Source organism: Coregonus clupeaformis, chromosome 25, assembly GCF_020615455.1.
Source record: "Coregonus clupeaformis isolate EN_2021a chromosome 25, ASM2061545v1, whole genome shotgun sequence".
Taxonomy (NCBI): domain Eukaryota; kingdom Metazoa; phylum Chordata; class Actinopteri; order Salmoniformes; family Salmonidae; genus Coregonus; species Coregonus clupeaformis.
The window spans coordinates 31,639,701-31,663,938 of record NC_059216.1 but is presented as its reverse complement, the minus strand read 5'-3'; the positions used below and the strand labels follow the sequence as shown (position 1 = coordinate 31,663,938).

The 24,238-nt window shown below is 42.9% G+C and overlaps 1 protein-coding gene across 3 annotated transcripts in view; it reads right to left on the bottom strand.

Annotated features, from left to right (window-relative positions):
* Window positions 1-6,776, bottom strand: part of bcl11ba (BAF chromatin remodeling complex subunit BCL11B a) — a 58,202-nt gene extending 51,426 nt beyond the window's left edge. Inside the window, exon 1 of one of the 3 annotated variants that reach the window (XM_045207556.1) lies at window positions 4,805-6,776. In XM_045207556.1, coding sequence (XP_045063491.1) covers window positions 4,805-4,862 — 58 coding nt within the window. In that variant the 5' untranslated portion in view covers window positions 4,863-6,776. The remainder of the gene's footprint in view (window positions 1-4,804) is intronic. The other 2 variants (XM_041848123.2, XM_041848124.2) reach the window with 2 other exon arrangements.
* Window positions 6,777-24,238: the final 17,462 nt, after the last annotated feature.

Below are 24,238 nucleotides of genomic sequence, written 5' to 3'. Positions count from 1 at the left end.
ACACAGAGACAGGCAGCAAAACCTCTAACACACCTCAGAATGAACATTGGTCATTCCTCTGTCTGTCTGTCTGTCTCTGGGTTCTCTACGGAACAAAGACCAGCACAGTGGGGTTCCCCTCTGGTTCTCACTCGCTCCCAACCCAATGGAAAACGTGCATCTCAAGTGGTCTCGGCTGCAATTTACACAATTTCTCGCACGCCGGGCCGACACAATGTGTGTGTGTGTGTGTGTGTGTCTGTGTATGTTGTTTTTCGGTTGCCGTTTATATAATGGAAATATATAGCTTAAATGTTAATGGTTTAAGTTCAAACCATATAAACTGATTGGGAATAGTGTGTTGAAATTATTAAATTATTGGGATTAAATTGTTTTTACTAATCTAAAAAACTTTAAAATATTTAAATCAGATAATTATAAGGCACAAATAATATATATTGGACTATGTAGCTATATAGACTAAACACATAATTTACATTAGCCTCTATCAGCTGAAAATAACATACCACGGCTGAGGCGCAGCTTACCAATGATAGTGTTCTAATTTCCATGTGTGAAAACATGCTTAAATCCACATTTTCCAAAAAGAACATATTCAAACAGATATCCATGCAGCACTTGGAAATGTTTAAATGTTTCACACATATTGTGCGGTCGGTCGGTTGTTAGAACGTAATGTGTTGTGTTATAATGTAGCACACACAACCTCAGGGCTGCTGCCGAGCCAATAAAAGCATTGAAGTGCAACACTGCAAAGTTTGCAGTTCTCCCTGCCTTCCTTCGCTAAGAAGAGCACATCTGAATGAACTAGTGCAATTGAACCTTTGTAGAAGCCGGCTGTCTCAAAGGCACTCACGGGGCTAATCCAGAGGAAGACCTTCAGTTAACTACGACTGAATGCCATAGACGACGTGTTAATTAGTAGGCAGACGCAAACACACACTTTTTTACTGCCTTCTTAAGACCTCCCCCTTAAGTTAAAAAGGAGGGGAGATAAAAGCAGACATAACACATGGTTTCACCATCGTATATCACAATAATATAAGACATTAAGTAATTAAAGTAAACATCTGCAGCAAAGACATTTTAGTGACTGCAACAGAATGAAGAGTTAATTTAGTTGAATAGATAAATCACTTCTTTATTTTTATCTACACAAGTTCTCAACAGTCAAATGAAAAGAATGTGAAATATTGGTTGCTTCAAATGGATATATTATCTAATAGTGCATGAAAGACTTATGCACATTTTGCTGATGCCATATGTGCATGTGAGATTCTGCATTCACTTGTGAATTTGCATATGCATGCATGTACTGTGTGTGTGTCTGTGTGTGCATTCAACCATAAATCCAAAAACCATTGACACATACGTTACGAAATGTACTAGTACCACACCACAGGTTGCAGCCAGCTCTTCCCCTGTCTGAGCACCCATAATTTAGAACTGAACATCACTTATCAGACAGGTTTGACCTGCTAGAGATTCTGACTTCCCCTAATCATCCTAGTCATGGGGTGTACTGTACTATTCTACTGCACCATTCAAAATTCACTGAAAGCCGACCAAATACCAAAGTTTTTATGTTTTATATGAAAATGTGTTCTGCATACACAGCCACACAGAGACAAACACGGTAATGCAGAGTTAAGATTGTGTTAAGATTGTGCAGTGTCGTTAGGGTGTGTGTGTGTGTGTGTGTGTGTGTGTGTGTGTGTGTGTGTGTGTGTGTGTGTGTGTGTGTGTGTGTGTGTGTGTGTGTGTGTGTGTGTGTGTGTGTGTGTGTACTATGACAGGGAGGCAGGATACACTAAAAGGCTTTGTGTGTGTGCACCCTCATGCCAATCTAAGGGTTGCCTCAGAAGTAGATTGACACTCCAATTGTCAGTCAGTCACCAGTTTCCTTCCAACATTAGCGTGGTCGCCATATTATTAAATTACCACTGTTATAGTCTACATTGGAGATTGGATTTGGAGACTCAGACAACACTAAAACAGGCCTGTTCTACCTCTGCTGTAACCATAGCTACCTCTCACTCACACACACACAAAGACACACGTCTTTGCAATCAGCTCTATGTCTAATAACTTCTCGAATCTATAGGTTCCAGATCAACAAGGTATATTAATATATATGACACATGCCAATATAAGGTGTGTATCACAGGCCAATTTTAAACATTTTACTGTCTAGTGTTCTGCAGAGTTTAGTCAGAGTAGGACGGCCGTGCTTACCCCTCTGCAAGCGAAACAAATCATTGCTGTTATTTGAATCAATTTGAAAGTCAATGACAGCAGGAGTGGATGAAGACAGGATGGGATTACTAGCTAGAGGAAAAATCTGTGTTTGATAAATGATGGTAGGCTGACTGGAGCTGTAGCCATCATAGACAAACCGGAGTCCAGAGGACGGACTCAGGAGCCAGACTGGTATACAATAGATACACACACACACAGAGAGTTACAGGCACACATACACCCACGCACAAAAAACGATTTTGCCAGAAAATGGAGTGGTGTGTGGGAGAGAATGTGCAGAGTGCACAGTCCTAACCCTGAACAACACAAAACACATTGGACTCAGATGACATCACCATGGAGGGCCTCTGTTCTCAGTTAGCTGGCTGGATTAGACTCTGAGACTACTTCAGAACCCCATAGAAGAAGAAATGATGGATGGATTTAATTGCTTTGAACTTGGACTCTCATATGCCTTAAAAGTGCTCTTTAAAATTTGATCAGGCTATCTTTGTTTCTTCATATTGGTAGTTTTCAGGGTAGCTAGACGTTTATAAATGTTTATGTGTAACACAATGCTACTACTACCACATTGTACAAAAAATAAATGTATAATGAATGAATGAATAGGTGTTTCATACACGTTGATGCACGATATAAAATAGATATAGGGTAATAATTTTTTCGTAAAATGTCAGTGTTTCCTGCTAAATCTTTTCTCGGCTCTCATCTACCTTGCCACGACTCAGCGGTAGCTCTGTGCAGGCAGCGCTCCGAAGACACTGGCGCTCCTGCTCCTAACTGCGCTGTTTCTGCCTGCCAATATCCACTTGTACATGCCGCATATAGCAGTCTATATCTACCTGCTGTACAAGTCAAAACCTAAAACCATTACAATAAATTAATAGGTAATAGACATTTAATCGCCTACAAACACACACACACTATTTGAAATTAGAGATGTTTGGGGAAACACATGATGAATTAATTTTGAATATATTGAAGACTGAATTTAGAGTAGCTGGACAACAAGGCAACGGAGGAGAGGTCCACAAATCATACGACAAAAAAGAGAGGATGAAAAGTGGACCGACCCCACAAAACAAAACCTTATGACGAACATAAATCCGGTAAATCCATATAGCTTGCCAAAACAGAAAGTAGGCCTAGTCACTTTCAATTATCTCACCAAATCGTGAGAAATCTGTATAATTGAAATATGAATGTAGGCTATATACACCATGCCAAGCTATCATTAAATTAATTCACCTGTCAACATTCCTTTGTAATAATACAATTCGGGTGGGGGAAAGGCGTCAAAGCAGAGACTAAGGGCAGTGGCGTACGTTGGCTTACAGATGGCGGGAGGATATCTGACTAGTGCTCGATCAAGGGGAGGAGAAAACTGTACAATATTTATATATTTAAATGTTCTTATGAAATTAAAGATATATTCGGTTCACTGCTCTCAAAAAAATAACAGGGATACCGGCTTTGGATGTTTGATAAAAGTTTGGAGGTTTGGTAAAAATCAATGTTTTTTTATTAGACTACATTTGAAAACGCTTTAAGATGTTCTGTTTGGGACACACACGTTTCCTCGACTTTCAATCACATGTGTCATTTATCTCAAGATTATGTGTCAATACATCACTATTAGGTTGTTATTTTTATTATTAGTATAATTACATTGTTGGGAATGCATGTATTCAAGTAAGAGTACAAGTGTATGTGAGTGGACTACAGGATCGTGAAAGCGTGTTGAAACAGAAAAATGTAGGCTATAACACATGATACTTATAGTTAGCCAATTGTTCAGTCTATGGAATATAAAGCGATATTCATTATCTATATGCCTATAGAGTGAGAAAGCAATTGTCCCCAAGATGTCAGAGGTCCATTCCCTGACTCCAGGTATTGTACTTGGTTCTCGACTTGGCCCTGAAGGACTTTGTGCAGCCAGATACCTGACGCCCTATAACCTGCACCAACAATAGCCTATACACTTCATGCACAATTCAATTATCTGTTTGGGAGAGAAGAAGTTGATGGTGATATACCAGTATAAGAACATACTGTATATTTTATAGACATTTAGACCTTATAAGGGAAAGCTGTTTTTGATAGTTATGCAGCTTTCACAAAAGTAGTCTAAACAATTAGCACATGCATAAAGTATATTTAATTTAATGTAATGTAATGCGTAAAACGAATAGAGTAAGGGAAATATAACATCTTTACTTGTGAAGCAAAAAAATATTTAAAGGCAATGCCATTGCATTTAATATTTAATTTATCCAATTAATTATAACGTCAGATGCCATTCTTTATCAACTGGTGAAAACGTGCTACATTCTGTAGTTCAAAACTATTTTTCCCAACCCTGGTGTCACGCACTAAAGAGTTCAAAACCCTCACTTAAGTTGATCAAATTAGCCAAATGTGTGAGTAAAGATAGGAGTCACAAAATGACACATGAACTTCCACTGAATGTAAAAAAAACAAAAGAAAGCAGTAACCCAATGAGTTGTGCGATTCTGAGTGAAATAGAAAAGCAGGTACTTACGTGCTATTAATTCTCTCTGTGACACGTGCTGTGGGTTCCCCTGCTTGCGACGGGACATTGCCCTGGCATTTACACTGGCATTGCCCGGAGACCAGCACTCTGAAGGATGGGCTCGCTTCCCTCCTATTGCCTCCTCCTGCTCGGCACTCAACTTTTCCCGGGTTCTCCACAAGACCGAGGCTCCTGCGCTCGGACCGCCGGCCGGGGTGGGTGGTTGGTCGGGCGTCGTGCTGTAGGCTAGTGGTCCCCTCGGTTGGAGATGCGAAAGTGTCTTTTGCGTTTCGCCTCGTCGGTCCACTCTGCCCCTGTGTTTGTGTGTGACGAGACCGTGGATAGCCTGGGCTATAGCCTACCTTCAATTCTATTTCACCTTCTCTCTTTAGGCTACTCACACCATTGGCAAAAGGTGTGTGACTGAGATCTGTCCGAGTAGAAAAAAGAAAGAGATCAGAAGTGGGGGAAATATCCTTGGATGTTTGACGGTTGTTGTGAGTGACAGTTGGGATCAAACACCGGCAAGTGTCCCTCCACCTTGTGAGAGAAAAAGAAGAATCAGAACGCTATGGTCAGTGCGCGCGCTGACAGCTCGGGTACCCTGACTGTGTGTCCAGTCAATGGCTCAGCCTTATTTCGTTTCTTCTTTTAGAAAAAGACGAAAAACGAAAATAAAAAATCGCAAACACACACAATTACAATAATTGATGATAAAATTTTACAAAATTATGATTCCAATTTTTCTTCTTGGGCACTTGGGTATGGCCAAGTGATGGGCACTTCTCTTAGTGCAGCCTTGAGCATGCAATGCCAGGTACTTTTCAGTCTCCTCAACTCCAAGTGCTCTGTCCCCTTGTACCGCTCTGTGGAGACCGGGCATACAGGCTGCCACCTCCTTTCTCAATAAATCAAGACCTGCACGCTTTTCTCTCCCCTTTCTCTGTGTGAGTGTGAAGATGGCGGAGTGAGTCCTGCTTCCCCCGAGCTCTCTGTCTCTCTGTGGCTAGAGCTGGCTCCGTACAATGGGATAAAATTCAAGTTCAAGTGCGGACGTGACGTTAAGTCTACAGTGAGAAAGAAAAATTGGAGACTGCAAGAGCACTGGGGGCGACTAGTGGTGGCTTTTCACAACTATCGGATCACCAGCAGCAAGCGGTGGACAGCGCACTGCCGCCGTCTCTCAGAGAGAGAGAGAGAGCAGCAGTGGACGAAGCCGCTCGTTCTAACTGCCTCACAGACACACGCGGAAGGGGAACTCGCAGTGTTCAGTAAAAAGTCACTTTATTCTTTATTCATGTTATTCAGAAAAGTGTTAAAATATATTTTTTCAATTGACCTTATGACCTAAATAGATTGTTTGTTGATTTTTTTTGCTCAGACCTGCTGGACAGTTTGCGATATCATTTATATCTAATGCATTCATTGTCACCAGTCAAATATAATTTATTAGAAATATAATTAAAGTGGTGATTTGTTTACATATAAGGTCAATTATTTTATACGTGGATGACGCTTGTTAAGATGGGGTCAACAAAATGTGTATTTTATACGCGCGTATTTCTGTCTGCGCTTTTGATGTCCTATTCTATTACAGTAGGAGCTGATAAGGAGGCGGAGACACTTGTCAGGCGAATAGACATTCATATAAAGTATGTCCTCTTACATTTTCCATAGGCTATAGACAACATTAGACCCGTTTTCTGAAAGCCTTCCCTTTGCGTGGAAATGTGTCGGTGGAATAAGAAACATTTTAACAGAAATTAATTTGTTCAGTGATTTTATCATAAAATACCAGAACATCTTTACTCACTGTAAATTATCAAAATAAATACTGGATGTCATTTGATGTTGATTAGTCATAACTGTCTGCAATATTTGTTTGATGTTTCAACAAAAAAAGTGAATCCTACTGTAGGGAATCTTATTTCTCTCTGAACATTAGTTATCCGCAGATATTCCTTGATATACATTTAGATTTATTCTGAGGTAGATATTCTGTGATAAATGTATCATGACCTAGTAAAAGACGCAAAGCAAATTCCAAGCTTCAAACACAATTCATCAGATGTCGATCAAATGCATAATGTGCTTAGGCCATCTATGAACCTTATTAAAGGGTTATAGACCACCTTGGCTACAGCCTATCATCTATGTGTCTTATTCATTATTTACATGATTTACACATGTTTCGGACTCACACGTGTAGCCTAATGTAAAAGTGTCCAATGTTGAAAGAACCGGAAAAATGAACCGGAGTGCCAACTATTGATACAACTATGTGACTGTTCGATTTGTCATTCCTGCGGTCCTAGTCAAAATCTATTTATCGGCGGATTTCAAGATAGTTATTGTGAATATGATAGCCTACCAGGCAAGCATTTCATATTAAAGAACCTCCTTTGCCCTAATTCTGCACACTGGAGTTCAAATCCATCATCAGGGCCTTATCAACATCATGACACCCATAAATTAGAGAAATACACTTCCAAGTGAAATTAATGTCAAGCTGAAAATGAAAAACGCACACTGGGGCCCAGAATGGGAAACAGATCCTGATTGCACAGTGTCAGCATCATCTATATTGTACAATGCAGATGATCCAGTCCCCATTCTATGCTCTGCTCTGCACCCCTACTGCCTACCTGCCTGTGTGTGACTGCTCCAGTTAATGTAAGACTTGGAGACACAGGAGAGCATGGCATTTAGTAAAATAGTAGGTTTGAGCTGAGCTTCTCCCTACTTGGGTCTGTGCTGGTAATCTCCTGCATGTTTTAGTGGGAGCTGATTGAGGATAGAGGCAGGCAGGGATGGCAGGGAGGCTGGCAGGGAGAAAGCTAGGCAGTGGTCACAGTGACAGAGAGGGGACATGGATAATGGTGTGTGATCGTGTGTGTAATAATAAACTTATTCATTTGAACATGCTTGATGCTTGATGCAAATTAAATATGTTATTCGACACAATGTAGAGTGGGTCTGTTCTGGTCAAAAGAAGGGCACTATGTGGGGAATAGGGTGCTATTTGAGATACTATGTCTGTGCTGTGGGGCATCTGGCTTTGATCTAGACTATGATGCTGAGTGGTAATATTTCTCCCAATACTCCCACTCAACTTTCAACCCAGAAGTGCTATCTATCTAGGCTTTTTAAAACTTGATCTATATTAATGGGCTATATATGGTGTAAGGGATTCTCTTTGTCCCAAAAACTTTTCATAGATGTTTCCTAGTGGAGGAAATCACAAGGCATCAGAAAGAGAAGTGGGATTTTTTGTTTCACTAGACATGCATGAAAGGTCAAAAGTCAAAAGGAAACTTGTCGGTCATCCTTTGCTCTCCACGTTTTTATTGGCTCATGCCTCAAGATGATGCCTACTCTTCTAGCTAGTTAACACCCCTCCACATCTCACCAGCTGGATTTGTGGCCAAACACCCTGCAAACCCCTTTCCTCAACTTCCATTTTCTCTCCCTCTGGTTGTGTTTTAATCCGTGCATCACGGCTTCACGCCGCTCCGTCTCAAGATGTTTTTTGCATATTTATCTCCAAGTGGTGCCGGGTCAGGTATTCATCTCTTCTACATCTCTCCATCTCTCCGATGATCGCAGGGGAATCCGAAGGCCTGCTATCACAGGGTTTTATTCCCGGTGCGTTCACGACGCGGCCCACTGGCTGAGCCTCCATCTCGCATCTAGATTAGGGGGAGAGAAGGGTTTGTTCCCGTGCCAGGAGTTGTCAGCCCCACGGATCTTCTCATCTAGTGAGGAACCATGAAATGCGCCTCTATGCGCCTTAGTGGTCCATTGCTTACTGAGACAGACTGCCGCTACTGCAGAGCGATGTGTAACACCACCTCCGCGCTGCATTGAATGGACTTTGTGACTTTGTTTAGTCCTCCACATCGCCTTGAGTGCTCTTCCCTTCTTCTCTCTCTCTCTCTCTCTCTCTCTCTCTCTCTCTCTCTTTGTCGATACCGGTCCCTTTCCTTTCCTTTCTTCGCGGCTAGTCTTGGCTGGGGCCCCGAGCTTCAGCTGTCTTCAGTAGCAGCTTGACAAACTCGGAGCCAAGCGCTTTCCTCCTTCCCTCCATAAACCAGCACCAGTGGGAGGATATAAGTAGACATTTTCATGCTCATTTACAATAAAAAGCGGGGATTGCAGGTTCTTCCAAATGATGTCTTTGTCATATGTATAACAGAACACCCACCACCTATTTGGAAGGATATATCCAACCGCTTTGTCCTTGTATTACTTAGCTGAAGGCATTACGTTGAAATGTAAATCATTGTCATGTTTAAGACTTTAAGTATATGCCAATGGTTTTAGGTGTTATGGGAAGTAACATATGAGTGTATGATTAGTACTGATTTGTTGGTGAATCACTGTAGTGGAGGCAGTGGTCAGTGAAGGGGCCTATGTTAGTGGAAAGGAATGGAATGATAGAAACACTCCTGTTGTCTCATTAAACGGTGAAAGGTCACCAACTGACAAATCTTCCATATTTGGGCATCAAACTGTAATCACAGCAGAGCAGAGTGAAATGTTATCATCAGACCATTTCATCATAATCATCCAGATTAAGAAGAAGTGAACTGTCCATTTGTGACTTGGCTACCATGCATGGCTTAGCGGGACGCTCAGAATGTGCTCCTCGTCCTTCTGCTCTCTGATTGGTTCATTACTCAGACCCACGCTGGGCAGGTGCAGTCAGTCACCTTTCTATTGCATCATTTCCTCCCTATTGAAAGTTCCGGGGCCCAATTCCTTTCTGAGCTGAGGACCATCAGTGTTGTAAATTATGGGGATGCCGACACTTCCGGGATGTAAATGTCCTGTTTTTCCCCTCTAATTTCATTTGCATATATAGTATATGCAGTGTTTGGGTTTTATGCTAATGCTAAATAAGCCATTTCTCTGGGCTAATGATTCTAGCTGGTGATTAGAGGATCATTTACGGGACATAGAGGTGTCCTTAGGATTCTTTTGATCTCTTCGTTCCTAAAGAACAACTGTTCAGGAACTTTCCCGCTAATATTTATGTTTATTTGTCCAGATGCAAGTTGAAAGTATGGCGAGACGTGGAATGGGAGACTCATTTTACAGAACAGTGAGAGGAAATTCAACAGAGCATCAGTCATAGGATTTTATAATCACTCGTTTTCACCCATTGTCATTTATGTAATAAGAATGGATCATCGTCAACTTTCAGTATTTTCCACACTCACTCAGAGGACTTGATGCTTCCCTCCAGAATAACATATAAAACAATTCAATGTTAGCAGACAGAGGGAAAGAGAGGTAGAGACAGGGGGAAAGAGAGGTAGAGAGAGAGGGAAAGAGAGGCAGAGAGGGAGAGAGAGAGAGAGAGAGAGAGAGAGAGAGAGAGAGAGAGAGAGAGAGAGAGAGAGAGAGAGAGAGAGAGAGAGAGAGAGAGAGAGAGAGAGTATAAATACTTTGGAATCCATAGTTCCATAGCTATAGCTAGAGTGAATGCTTAAATATTAGCTCCTATTATATTTTTTATTGAACTGGTAACAGTGCTGGGAGATATGAATGTGATAGTGTTAATTCCTCTATAGCCCTGTAATGTCTCCCAGACAGACTTTTTATGCAACAGTACCCTCTGTTGGCTAGCAGCTGCCACATGCAAATTACAGTCCTCTATCTACGCACCCACTGCTCAGAGCAGGCTTAACTTACTAGCCACAAATTGGGCCCCCTTCCTCCTCTCCTCTCTACCACCATTCCTGGTACCCCACACCCTTCTCTATGGATGAAGGGGAAGAAAAGACAAGAAGAATAGTCTTGTTTCTTGTCTTCAGTGGAATACTACAGTCTCTCTTGTTCCAGAACTGTCTGACAGTCTGAGTCCATTTAAAAGTAAATGTTAAGTATGATTGATCACTTTCATTTCTCTGTGTTCGCCTGTCTGGTCTGTGTTACAGCTACATGGCTTTGCATAAGCTCCCATATAGTGACTATACTGTAGCCAAATGAATAGATAGCAGGTTGATTTTAAACATTATCTGCCCTGAAATAATATTCACTTTGGATGTCCTCCTTACTGCGTGTGTATGTTAAATGTTTCATTAAAAAGGTGCTGGTGTTTTTTTTGTGTTTTTTTACACCGTTTCCTATAATAGACATTGAGAATTAAAAGTAACCTTTAAAGTGTTAAAGCATGCTCCCAAGACGTTCTCCACATGAGTCTAAGAGACTCTCAAGTGTTTGAGGGGGAGCGAGCGAGCAGAGAACAAGCCCTTAAGCACAATTAAGAATATCAAAGTTGAAATTAAAAATGCTAATGATAGGTTTATTTAGAACAAGTTAACACATTCCCCAGCTCTGCTCAGCTCTGCTGAATCCCAAGCTCTCATTATGAGCACTCCAATTGACTCACACACACACACACACACACACACACACACACACTCTCTCTAATCTTAATCAAGAAGGTTTGTGGTGTTTTTCTTTTCTTTCAAAGATACATTTATTTTAGGATTAATTAATGGTATTAAAATTAGCTAATCTGGATCGGATGGGGTTGGTGGTTAGTTAATATATGTGTTGGTCATTTTCACTGATGCATTATATAATGAGGGTAAAAACACCCTAAAGAACTATGCATTTTGAACTCATAGAGCCGGATGTGTCTTTACGGCGTAATTTGATATCCATTCAATACCAGCTTTATTTATGAGACTGCCTTGTGATGTCATAACGTGTTAATGTGCTCATTTTGTTGTGTTTTTTCCCCCACTTTCTTTTGTGTGGAATGGAACAGAAATAGTCAAGTTTTTATTGTTGTAACCTATTGTATCCATATAGACTGATCTCATTTGAAATAGGCTGTTTGATTGAATTGTTTACATATTTTGACAGGGATCCTTCTCTGTCCCTCTCTTCATTACCCGCACACACATGCACACATGCAGTGAGAGAGCAAGAGAGAAATGGCCCATCTCTCCAGTAAATAAATGTGCCCTTTAACCCTCCCGTTGTCCTAGGGTCAAAATGACCCGCCACTGTGTTGAACCAACTTTATTACATTTTTATATTTTGGGGATCATTTGTGAGAAGGAGGCAGTGAGACTTTAAAGAAAGTATCACTGCCTCCTTCTCACAAATGATCCAAAAAATATAAAAATTAAATAAAGTTGGTTTAACACAGTGGCGGGTCATTTTGACCCTAGGACAACGGGAGGGTTAATTCCCTTTTCAGCTAGAGAAGGGAAATAAGTTCAAGACTGCATTCTAAATGGTACTCTATTCCCTACATAGTGCACTACTTTTGACTATAGGCCTCTTGATTGCATATGTTTTACCACCCTAGAGTTAATACTTGGTGGAAGCACCTTTGGCAGCCATTACATCAGTAAACATTTTGAATACGATTCTACCAACTTTGCACAACTCTTAGGGCAACACTTAATGTACAAAACATTAAGAACATCTTCCTAATATTGAGTTGTGCATAGCTTTCAACTGGATTCACCTGGTCAGTCTGTCACGGAAAGAGCAGGGTTCATAATGTTTTGTACACTCAGCATATATCCATTGATTTTGTCAAAATTGCTCAAGCTCAGTAAATTGACGTACAGCAATATTCAAACCATGTCATTGATTTTCAAGCAGATTTAAGTCAGGACTGGACCATTCAGGAACACTCAACACCTATTGGAAAGCCATTCAGGTGTATCTTTGGCATAAACATTTGTGTTATTGTCCGGCTGAAAAATAAAACTAGCTCAGGGTTATGTATTCAGAAGATGAGGCAGGGTTTCCTCTAACTTTTTATCTGGGCTTTGCTGCTTTTATATTTATTTTTGATCCTGACAAACTCCCAGAGTCTTCCGGTGACAAGCATACCCATAACATGATGCTGCCACGACAATACTTGAAAATACAGAGGGTCAACAACATTGCATTCACTCCACATTACTGGCCTGTATGACAAAGTGAAAAGAGAGAGAGAGAGATGGCCAATCCCTCCAGTAAAGGAATGTGCCCTTTAATTCCCTTTTCAACTAGAAAAGGAAAATAAAAGTTAAAGACTGAGTCTTAAATGGCACCCTATTCCCTATATGGTGCACTACATTTGATCATAGGCCTCTGGGGCTCTGGTCAAAGTAGTGCATTATATAGGGACTAGGGTGTCATTTGGGACATAGACCATGCTGTGGTAATAAAGATGTATGATATAAAGCTGTCTGGATATTTCAGGATGCTCCATGCTTCCAGCTTTGTGTCAGTATCCAGACTATCCACGCCGAGACCAGCAGGCCTGGGCCATGCGCTCTCCGACCCTGCTAAATGAGAAATAAACCATGTTGGGGACGCCAAGGGGCCAGGAGATCTCTTTAGGAAGCCCCTCTCCTTCAGTGGAACCCCAACGGGACGTGGTCGGCCTGGCCAGTGGATACGGCGGGACTAAATGTGATTGTTGGAGAAGAAAAATGGCAAAAGAGTGTGACTAAACCAGTTAGTTTGGCAGTCGGGTGGTCGGTAGGGCAGGCATACTTCCACTGCACCCAGGAGGGGGGTTGGCAGTCAGATGGTCGGCAAGGCAGGCATACTTCCACTGCTCACAAAAGAGAGAGGGGGGAGAGAGGGAGAGAGGGAAAGAGGGAGAGAGGGAGATAGAGAGAGAGACTGAGAGAAAACGGATTTGTGCTCAGTCCTCAAAATAACAAAAACACACAAAACCCTGGCATCAGATAGAGAAGTTTAAAGCTGCCAAAGGCCCCACATTCCCAACAATTACCTTCTTCCTCCTCCTCCTCTTCCTCCTCCTGCTCCTTCTCAGCCCTCCTATTCAGCCTCTATTCCTGCATGGTTATCCCAGCTTTTCCCTTCTCCATCTCAGCTCTTCTATTACATGTGGGTTAGGCGAGAAACCTCTTCATCGTTCCAATGTGACAAACTTAACGGAACAGTTGGGACAAGTTCAAATCACCTCTAATATTCCCCCAGAAAGCCACTCTTCTCATTTACATAGGCCTGAGCGTTTGTAATAAGTTCATATATTTGATAAACAGCTGAATGTGTTTAAATAATATAGGCCTATTTGTATTTGTATTTATTATGGATCCCCATTAGCTGCTACCAAGGCAGCAGCTACTCTTCCTGGGGTCTGGCAAAATTAAGGCAGTTATACAATTTTTAAAACATCACAATACATTCATAACAGATTTCACAGCACACTAAGTGTGTGCCCTCAGGCCCCTACTCCACTACCACATATCTACAACAAAAAATCCATGTGTACGTGTGTGTATAGTGCGTATGTTATCATGTGTGTGTATGCATGTGTCTGTGCCTATGTTTGTGTTGCTTCACAGTCCCCGCTGTTCCATAAGGTGTATTTGTATCTGTTTTTTAAATCTGATTCTACAGTTACCTGATGTGGAATAGAGTTCCATGTAGTCATGGCTCTATGTAGTACTGTGCGCCTCCCATAGTCTGTTCTGGACATGGGGACTGTGAAGAGACCTCTGGTGGCATGTCTTGTGGCGTATGCATTGGTGTCCGAGCTGTGTGCTAGTAGTTTAAATAGACAGCTCAGTGCCCTCAACATGTCAATACCTCTCATATACAGTGAGGGGAAAAAGTATTTGATCCCCTGCTGATTTTGTACGTTTGCCCACTGACAAAGACATGATCAGTCTATAATTTTAATGGTAGGTTTATTTGAACATTGAGAGACAGAATAACAACAAAAAAATCCAGAAAAACGCATGTCATAAATGTTATAAATTTATTTGCATTTTAATGAGGGAAATAAATATTTGACCCCTCTGCAAAACATGACTTAGTACTTGGTGGCAAAACCCTTGTTGGCAATCACAGAGGTCAGATGTTTCTTGTAGTTGGCCACCAGGTTTGCACACATCTCAGGAGGGATTTTGTTCCACTCTTCCACTTCTCCAAGTCATTAAGGTTTCGAGGCTGACGTTTGGCAACTCTAACCTTCAGCTCCCTCCACAGATTTTCTTTGGGATTAAGGTCTGGAGACTGGCTAGGCCACTCCAGGACCTTAATGTGCTTCTTCTTGAGCCACTCCTTTGTTGCCTTGGCCGTGTGTTTTGGGTCATTGTCATGCTGGAATACCCATCCACGACCCATTTTCAATGCCCTGGCTGAGGGAAGGAGGTTCTCACCCAAGATTTGACGGTACATGGCCCCGTCCATCGTCCCTTTGATGCAGTGAAGTTGTCCTGTCCCCTTAGCAGAAAAACACCCCCAAAGCATAATGTTTCCACCTCCATGTTTGACGGTGGGGATGGTGTTCTTGGGGTCATAGGCAGCATTCCTCCTCCTCCAAACACGGCGAGTTGAGTTAATGCCAAAGAGCTCGATTTTGGTCTTATCTGACCACAACACTTTCACCCAGTTCTCCTCTGAATCATTCAGATGGTGCTTTCTTGAGCAGGGGGACCTTGCGGGCACTGCAGGATTTCAGTCCTTCACGGCGTAGTGTATTACCAATTGTTTTCTTGGTGACTATGGTCCCAGCTGCCTTTAAATCATTGACAAGATCCTCCCGTGTAGTTCTGGGCTGATTCCTCACCTATCTCATGATCATTGCAACTTCACGAGTTGAGATCTTGCATGGAGCCCCAGGCTGAGGGAGATTGACAGTTATTTTGTGTTTCTTCCATTTGCGAATAATCGCACCAACTGTTGTCACCTTCTCACTAAGCTGCTTGGCGATGGTCTTGTAGCCCATTCCAGCCTTGTGTAGGTCTACAATCTTGTCCCTGACATCCTTGGAGAGCTCTTTGGTCTTGGCCATGGTGGAGAGTTTGGAATCTGATTGATTGATTGCTTCTGTGGACAGGTGTCTTTTATACAGGTAACAAGCTGAGATTAGGAGCACTCCCTTTAAGAGTGTGCTCCTAATCTCAGCTCGTTACCTGTATAAAAGACACCTGGGAGCCAGAAATCTTTCTGATTGAGAGGGGGTCAAATACTTATTTCCCTAATTCAAATGCAAATCAATTTATAACATATTTACATGCGTTTTTCTGGATATTTTTGTTGTTATTCTGTCTCTCACTGTTCAAATAAACCTACCATTAAAATTATAGACTGATCATTTCTTTGTCAGTGGGCAAACGTACAAAATCAGCAGGGGATCAAATACTTTTTTCCCTCACTGTATACAAGTAGTGATGAAGTCAATCTCTCCTCCACTTTGAGCCAGGAGAGATTGACATGCATATTATTAATGTTTGCTCTCTATGTACATCCAAGGGCCAGCCGTGCTGCCCTGTTCTGAGCCAATTGCAATTTTCCTAAGTCCCTCTTTGTGGCACCTGACCACACGACTGAACAGTAGTCCAGGTGTGACAAAACTAGAGCCTGTAGGACCTGCCTTGTTGATAGTGCTGTTAAGAAGGTAGAGCAGTGCTTTATTATGGACAGACTTCTCCCCATCTTAGCTACTGTTGTATCAATATGTTTTGACCATGACAGTTTACAATCCAGGGTTACACCAAGCAGTTTAGTCACCGCAACTTGCTCAATTTCCACATGATTTATTACAAGATTTAGTTGAGGTTTTGTCATGAACCCTGCGTCCTGAGTCGGTTCCTGCCTGTGTTGCCGTTTTTCTGCTCTGAATCTCCTGTTTCCTGAAGGTTCTTGAACGCTCCCTGCCTGGTTGCCGGGCGACGTTGCTAGGCGGGAGATCTCCCGATTACCCGCACCTGCATCTCATCAGCTATCTGCACACCTGGTCCTGATCATCACCCTTCATAAGCTCTGACCTGACATCCATTCCCTGCCGGATCGTTAGCCATGAACAGTATGTTTGTCAGCGTATCAGCCTCTGAGTTACTAGCGTTAGTTTTGTTGTTTTGCACCTTGTTGGCTTGCCGTGTACTTACCTCCGTTTGTTTCTATCTACAGTCATTCTCCCGGAACCTTCACCCAACCCCTGCCTGGTTGTCGGCGGCTGCCGAGCCATCATTGGATCTGCCACTTCACCTCCACCAACTCATCTCCGCCACCCGCTCTGTCCCCTGGATTATTCTGCATCGTTTTTTGAATCTGTTAATAAATACTCACCTTCGTTCAACTCACCTTGTCCTGGTCTGCTTCTGGGTTCTGGCTTAGAAAACCGTGACAGGTTTAGGGTTTAGTGAACGATTTGTCCCAAATACAATCCTTTTCATTTTTGAAATATCTAGGTCTAACTTATTAGTTGCCACCCATTCTGAAACTAACTGCAGCTTTCTGTTAAGTGTTGCAGTCATTTCAGTTGCTGTAGTAGCTGACGTGTATAGTGTTGAGTCATCCACATACATAGACACACTGGCTTTACTCAATGTCGTTAGTAAAGATTGAAAAAAGTAAGGGGCCTAGACAGCTGCCCTGGGGAATTCCTGATTCTTATGTTGGATAGGCTTCCATTAAATAACACCCTCTGTGTTCTGTTAGACAGGTAACTCTTTATCCACAATATAGCGTGCTGAAAGTCTGTTGTCAATTTGTTTACTGTAAAATAGAATTGTATCTGGTCAAACACAATTTTTTCAAAAGCTTTACTAAGGGTTGGTAACAGGCTGATTGGTCAGCTATTTGAGCCAGTAAAGGGGGCTTTATTATTCTTAGGTAGTGGAATTACTTTTGCTTCCCTCCAGGCCTGAGGGCACACACTTGAGCCATGTCTGTGTATGTGCATGTAGGATGTATGTGTCGCTACTTTACATTAACAGAAGAGTTCCCCATGGGAGTTTGATGAACTAAGAGGAGAAACAGCGATCCTTTACCTTTGACTCTTGACATGTTGTCTTCTAAGGACAGTGGCATCCCTAATGGTTTGTGTGTCATGACCCATCTTAAGCCTGTTCAGTTACCAAGCCAACAACGTTTCCCTATTATTTTAAAGGGCCAGTGCAGTCAAAATCCTCCTACTTTGAAGGGGTAAGTGGCGTAGGCTCTAGAGCAGGGTTCCCGCGGGACAAATTCGGCCCAGTGTACAAAGTATTTTTAACTATGTTCCAGCCCCGCGACCATCCTCTCAAAGAAAAATCTACCCACGGCTGAATGTAATTGGGGCCCTCTGAGTCTAGATGATCCTATCCACCAATCAGGGCTGTGTATGTAAATATATTTACATTTGTATCAACACGCCCACACGATCAGACTGAGCATTTCAACGGAAAAAGGAGGCTAAGGAAAATAACTGATAGAAAATATATTTGGAGTTATTTTCATTAGAAAAACTGTGATTTATTAGACAAACAGTGATGATTTAAAAATAACATAAAAAAGACTACATGAAATGAGAAAACAAATAAGGCTCTCTTGTTGTTACTCTTGTGGCTCCCTCATCCCTCTAACATCATTACCCGACCTATACTGTAGCTTTTTGAGTTTTGTTGTGAACAAAAGTAGCGTTTCTGTCTGTGTGTCTACGTGATGTACGTTTCTAACAGTTACACAAACTAACTCAATATCGGATTAATGTGTGTCATGCATGTGTAGGTGTGTCTTACCTGTGACTTCTTCAATTTGTCACTCAGTGGTTTGTCATGGTTTGTCATCTTGACGTTTGGAGTTTGGAGCCTGGAGTTACAAAGTAAATGTTGCGTCCATATTCATATTGAAATGAGAAGGAGATGGACCTCTTGTTTTCACTCTTAGGTCAGGACAGTGGAGGAGAATTCTCGACAGGCATTTAACCGTTTTTTTGCCTCGAGTCAACCTAAAGCTTATAAGGTTACCAAATCAAAGTTGTTACCATATTATTTCAACAAATATTTAAATTAGTAGAAGAGCAAGGACCTCTTGTTATCACTCCCCTGATGAATATCCAACTAGGTTGGAACTCGGGTTGTCTGTGCGCCACAATACTGTGTGAATGTGTGCGTGTGAGTGCTTGTGTGTGTGTGTGTAGAGAGAGACAGAGCTCTGCATCACAGGAACTTGTACCGTGATGGATAGGGTTGGCTACATCTGTGGCTGGCCTAACAGAAGACTCACCTATAGTTCAACCTGATAACAGCAGCTAACTGTCACCTCAGAGGTAAATATGGCCTTCATTTACATGGAGCAGCTCTGTGTGTGTGTGTGTGTGTGTGTGTGTGTGTGTGTGTGTGTGTGTGTGTGTGTGTGTGTGTGTGTGTGTGTGTGTGTGTGTGTTGTGTGTGTGTCACCAGACAGTTTATACTATTGAGGTGAGTCATCATGATGCAATTACAAGCAATCCACTTCCATTTAAATCCATCAAATCCACACACACACACACACACAGTCTGTCAGGAGGGCTTTGTAGCTACACTAAAATATCAAGGTGTAATTTCAGAGCTAAACTACTGTATGTTGTTGAAAGAATCAGTTTCTCTAACAGGAAGATTTAATTGGCTGTGTATCGGACGCTGGTCCATGGGCGGGGGTTCGATCCCCACTTACGCCCTAACTTGATTTCTATCTGTACTTCCCTCTAAAATATATCCACTTTCTTCCCAATGAAGCATACAAATATGAAACAGGAACAGAATTGAGGGGATAAAGGGGGGATGTGATTGGTTCAGTGTGTCACCAGTGGGCAGTGACTGTGTGACACCCAGCTGGAACTGGCCTCCCTGCTGCTTCTGTTTGGACAGAAGGATTACTACCTGGGGGTCAGTGTTAGTCAGGGACAGTTTACACACACATACACATAATAACACACACACACAGATCTGATGGTGAATAATGGCGTTGCCATAGGAGACAGCAGTTCCAGCGCTCTCCGAACCCCATCCAGCACCATCAGCACTTTGGAAGATTAAGTCTTCATACCTTTCCTTATCTCATCCCTCCCTCCCTCCCTCCCTTTCTCTCTCTCCCTCCCTCCCTCCCTCCCTCCCTAACTCTCTCCCAGGTTACCCTCCACCCCATCAGCCCATCCCACGTCCCCCTCCAGTCCCTATCTGCTTGTTTCACATTTCCCCCGCTCCACTCCCTACCCAGTTTCTCGCTGGCCCCACGATTCATCACTGGCCCATCGGCTGGCGGGACACGGACAGCAGCGGCGCTACAGCGAAGAGGCGAACAGCAAACGGCCTCTATGTCATTGAGCCTTCTCTAACATGTCAATGTCACTCCTACACAGTTACAGCCCACAGCACACAGTCTGGATGCACCAAGCAAACAACCTACCTAGACACACACACACACACACACACACACACACACACACACACACAGCCAACCAGCCTGGAGAGACCAGAGACTCCCCCTCTCTCTGGGCGGTGTGTGTGCGCGTGCGTGTGTGCGATATCCGGGAGGAGATTAGATCAGTTATCCTGTGCCTTAACCCAGGGTTTCCCAAACTCAGTCCTGGGGCCCCCCTTGGCTGCATGTTTTGGTTTTTGCCCTAGAACTACACAATTATAATTCCCTTCTCCCGGCTGCGTGATCCAAAGCACCTCTCACTTACGCGACTCTCTCAGATATGTCAATTCTTATTAGTCAATGCCCGTCACGTGATCGGGTCCTTCTCACAGGCATTTCAGCTAAGAAGTAGGCTACAAGTGAAGACAGACACATCGGGGACGCAAATTTGCCACTGATCGAATTCCGAGGCGTATATTGAAGATGTTAGAACTGTCCACATTTTGCATACTTTTCGTCAGCCAACAAGATGAGTAGGCCTAACGAACTGCAAAAGCACTAGCCTATGTCAATCTACTATCCCACATAGTACAAAAGTTGACCTATTGTCCTTCTGTGAAATAAATACTCCAAACATACTCTGGGACAGTTGTGAGATGCAATAGATCCCAAATTAATACAACCACTAGCATCTAAAAAACACATTTTTAAAGCAATGAGGCTGTTGCAACAGATCCGAACTTTTAGCTTAAAATGTTGATAAGCTATTAGGCTATTTCTTCACATTATAAGCGCAGCAATGAGCACACGGCAGTGGGCTATAAGTGCGAATGTTCCAAAATGCAATCAATTAGCAGGAAAACACTGTTCTCAAAAGTGCCCGCAAATACGACTATGCATGTAATGCTTTATTACAAAGGTGCATCTTTATGGTGAAAATTATCTTCCCCAAACTTGAAACTCACGCGTCCTCTATGTCTGCCAATTAGGCTCCACACCCGTTGTAAAGCAGATTAATGTGCTTAATTTTAAGAAGTTATTTGGTCACTTTAGTTGTGATACAAACCTTATCAAAACATATAGGCCTACGGGCTAGGCTACATGAGGTGTAAGCTGTTTCTTGCCTTACTGTTCACAAGTGATAATACATAATTCATAAGTGATAATATATCATTCACAAGTAATAGGCTAATATTGTCACCCATCAGACTATTCTTGATTTAATCTTGTCTTTACATATACTAAATAATATGTGTGAAATTAGTTTTGATTTAGAATGGACCATTATAATGCACCTGTCTCGAAACAGGGGCAACGGTAAAAAAAAAGACATGTCATCTATGCACTTAAATAGCGAATGGAGAACACTTTTCCCGTGGTTCATTTTCATGCCAGCCAGGTAGGCTATACTCCTGTTGTAAAGCGAAGCAATGTGCTTTATATAAGGAAAGTTGATAAATAAATATTGTAAGCCTATAGAAAGCTGATGGGATCCTGCTCTTTTTAATAGAGGCCATCACTCTGTTTTCTCACGCAATTGCATAGCCTATGGAAATGTTGCGCAACATGAGTTCATGAGCTCTCATGAAGTGTTTGATTTGATTTTCTAAAACATTTGCATTGATGTCAGAGTGATTAGAGGGACAATAGAGTGCTGAATACCAGGCAGTCAGCAAGTTTGGTAGGCTACTAATGACCATCAGCAGCATCAGAGCTTGGACAAGAATAGTTACCCTCACTGAACGGTCACGTGGAATTTGACTGTGGTCATGACTCGTGACCGCCGGTGTGGCAGTAATACAGTCACCGTAACAGCCCTACTCCCTCTCTCCCTCTTTCCTTCTCTCCCTCCCTATTTCTCTCTGTCACCCCTTTCTCAATTCAATTTTAATTGGCATGGGAAAGTTTATTGGCATGGGAAACATACATTTACAGTGAGGGAAAAAGGTATTTGATCCCCTGTTGATGTTGTACGTTTGCCCACTGACAAATAAATGAACAGTCTATAATTTTAATGGTAGGTTTATTTGAACAGTGAGAGACAGAATAACAACAACAAAATCCAGAAAAACGCATGTCAAAAATGTTATAAATTGATTTGCATTTTAATGAGGGAAATAAGTGTTTGACCCCTCTGCAAAACATTACTTAGTACTTGGTGGCAAAACCTTTGTTGGCAATCACAGAGGTCAGACATACATTGCCAAAGCAAAATGAAAAAACAAACAAAAGTGAAACACCCTCTTTGACTCCAACGCTGCCCTCTCCTGGTCAAATAAACCCTTCTGGTGATTTCACAGTCCTCTCTCCGTCAAGAGAATAGAATTGAAACAAATGTATAACATACCAAATGTATAGACACAGACATGGGCTGATAGGCATGCCAACACACACACAAACACACACACACACTGTTAGAGTCCTCCTCCAGCTCTGTGAGTTTACTGCTGGTCTCATGTCTCTCCTACTGAGCAGCATAGGTAACACCGTACGGTACGTTCCCATAGAAAAGGTTAGGATTCAGCCCATATGAAAGCACAGTTAAATATGAATGACATAGTGAATAATAGATGGGTCGTGTGTGTGTGTGTACAGTTCAGCAGCCTGCCTGGTAAAGTAGTCTTTAATCAAGCAATAACGAGCGCTAGGCTATATGTCAACAGGGCCTTGTAATGCTGCCATATAAGCAAGTAGATACTGGGAGAGAATTACCAAACAGCTCTCTGTGAAGAGTCTGGATCACTTAGATCAACTCTCAATGTAATTACACTTCAATAAGAACAATTCAAATATGAAATGAAGACACTGTAGCAAGAGTGGGTTGGCATCGATTATCATAATCTTAATCAGTGTGTGAACTTGCGGTCCTCTCCAGTCCCTCCCTGGGCGATCACCTCTAGTCTGTCCGTCCAGCCGAGTGTACCCCCCTGGCTGCAGAGCGTCGCCCCGCTCCACACCCTCTCCACTCCCTGCTCGTCACTCTGGTAGAAGTAAAGAGACGACAAAATCACCTCATATCAGGCCTGATCCCCTCACATCTCCACTCCTCACTCTGCGCGCACACACACACACACACACACACACACACACACACACACACACACACACACACACACACACACACACACACACACACACACACACACACACACACACACACACACACACACACACACACACACACACACACACACACACACACACACACACACACACAGCTGGGCGGTGTGCTGGAACGTTACGGGGCCAGGCCCACGGTAAAAGGCCAGCGCTGTCCTGGTGTCCCTTCTCATCTCCATCAGTCCCCAACCCTGGTCCCTGACCTAGAAACCACAGACCTGGCTGCCACCACCGTATAGCACCGTGTATGTGTGTTTGTGTGTGTGTGCGCGAGTGTGTTTGTGCGTGTGTGCACGTGCTCTCCTCTTGCCTCTTCCCTCCTGCCCAAACCCCAAACCCCACCTTTCTGTCACCGCTGCCCCTCTGACCTGTTCGGGGGCGAATCGAAACGCTGTTAGAGTTACCGTGGTGACAGGCGATGGTCATGGCTGCTCAGGTGGACGGAGAGTAGCGAGGGGGAAGGGGATATGCGTGTGTGTTGGGGGCCGAGGAGGAGACGAGATGGCTTGTGGCACGGTGGCTCTCCTGCCTGCCCAGCAGCCTGACTGTCAGGCCCAATGTCTGCACCAGAGGAGAGGGATGGAGGGATGGAGGAAATGGAGAGAGAAGGGAGAGGGGGAAGCAGCAGAGGATAGGTAACACGGGAGGGATGGAGGTCAAAGAAGGGATGAAGAGCGAAGGTGATGGAAGGTTCAGAAGATTGGAGGAAGGTGGAATGGATAGAGCGATGGAGTGGGGGGAGTAGTAGAGGATACCAGGTCTACCAACCTGACATCAACCCCTCTGGGCAAATTCAGACCACAAGCCCATGATCCCTCCTCTGTCCCCTCCTTTCTCGTTCTCCTTTAATACCTATCTCTCTATTTTACAGGGCAGTAAGGTAGCATGGCCTCTGGAGAAGCACTCTCAGGAGAAGGCTGTGGCCTCGTTAAGAGTGGACACTAAGACACTAAGCCTCTAGCAGATCCATGGGGACCTCCATGGGGACCTGTCTGACCCGCTTCCTGAGAGAGAGGGTTAAGAGAGGAAGGTAAAATACTTACACATACACACACACACAAATACACACGCAAACTGAAACACACTTGCAAACCGATACACACACGTAGATACACACACTCACACAAGCGCGCGCACGCACACACACACACAAACACACACATAGAAACAAAAAAATACACACAAACACAAGAGTTGAGAGTAGGGAGCCTAAATAGT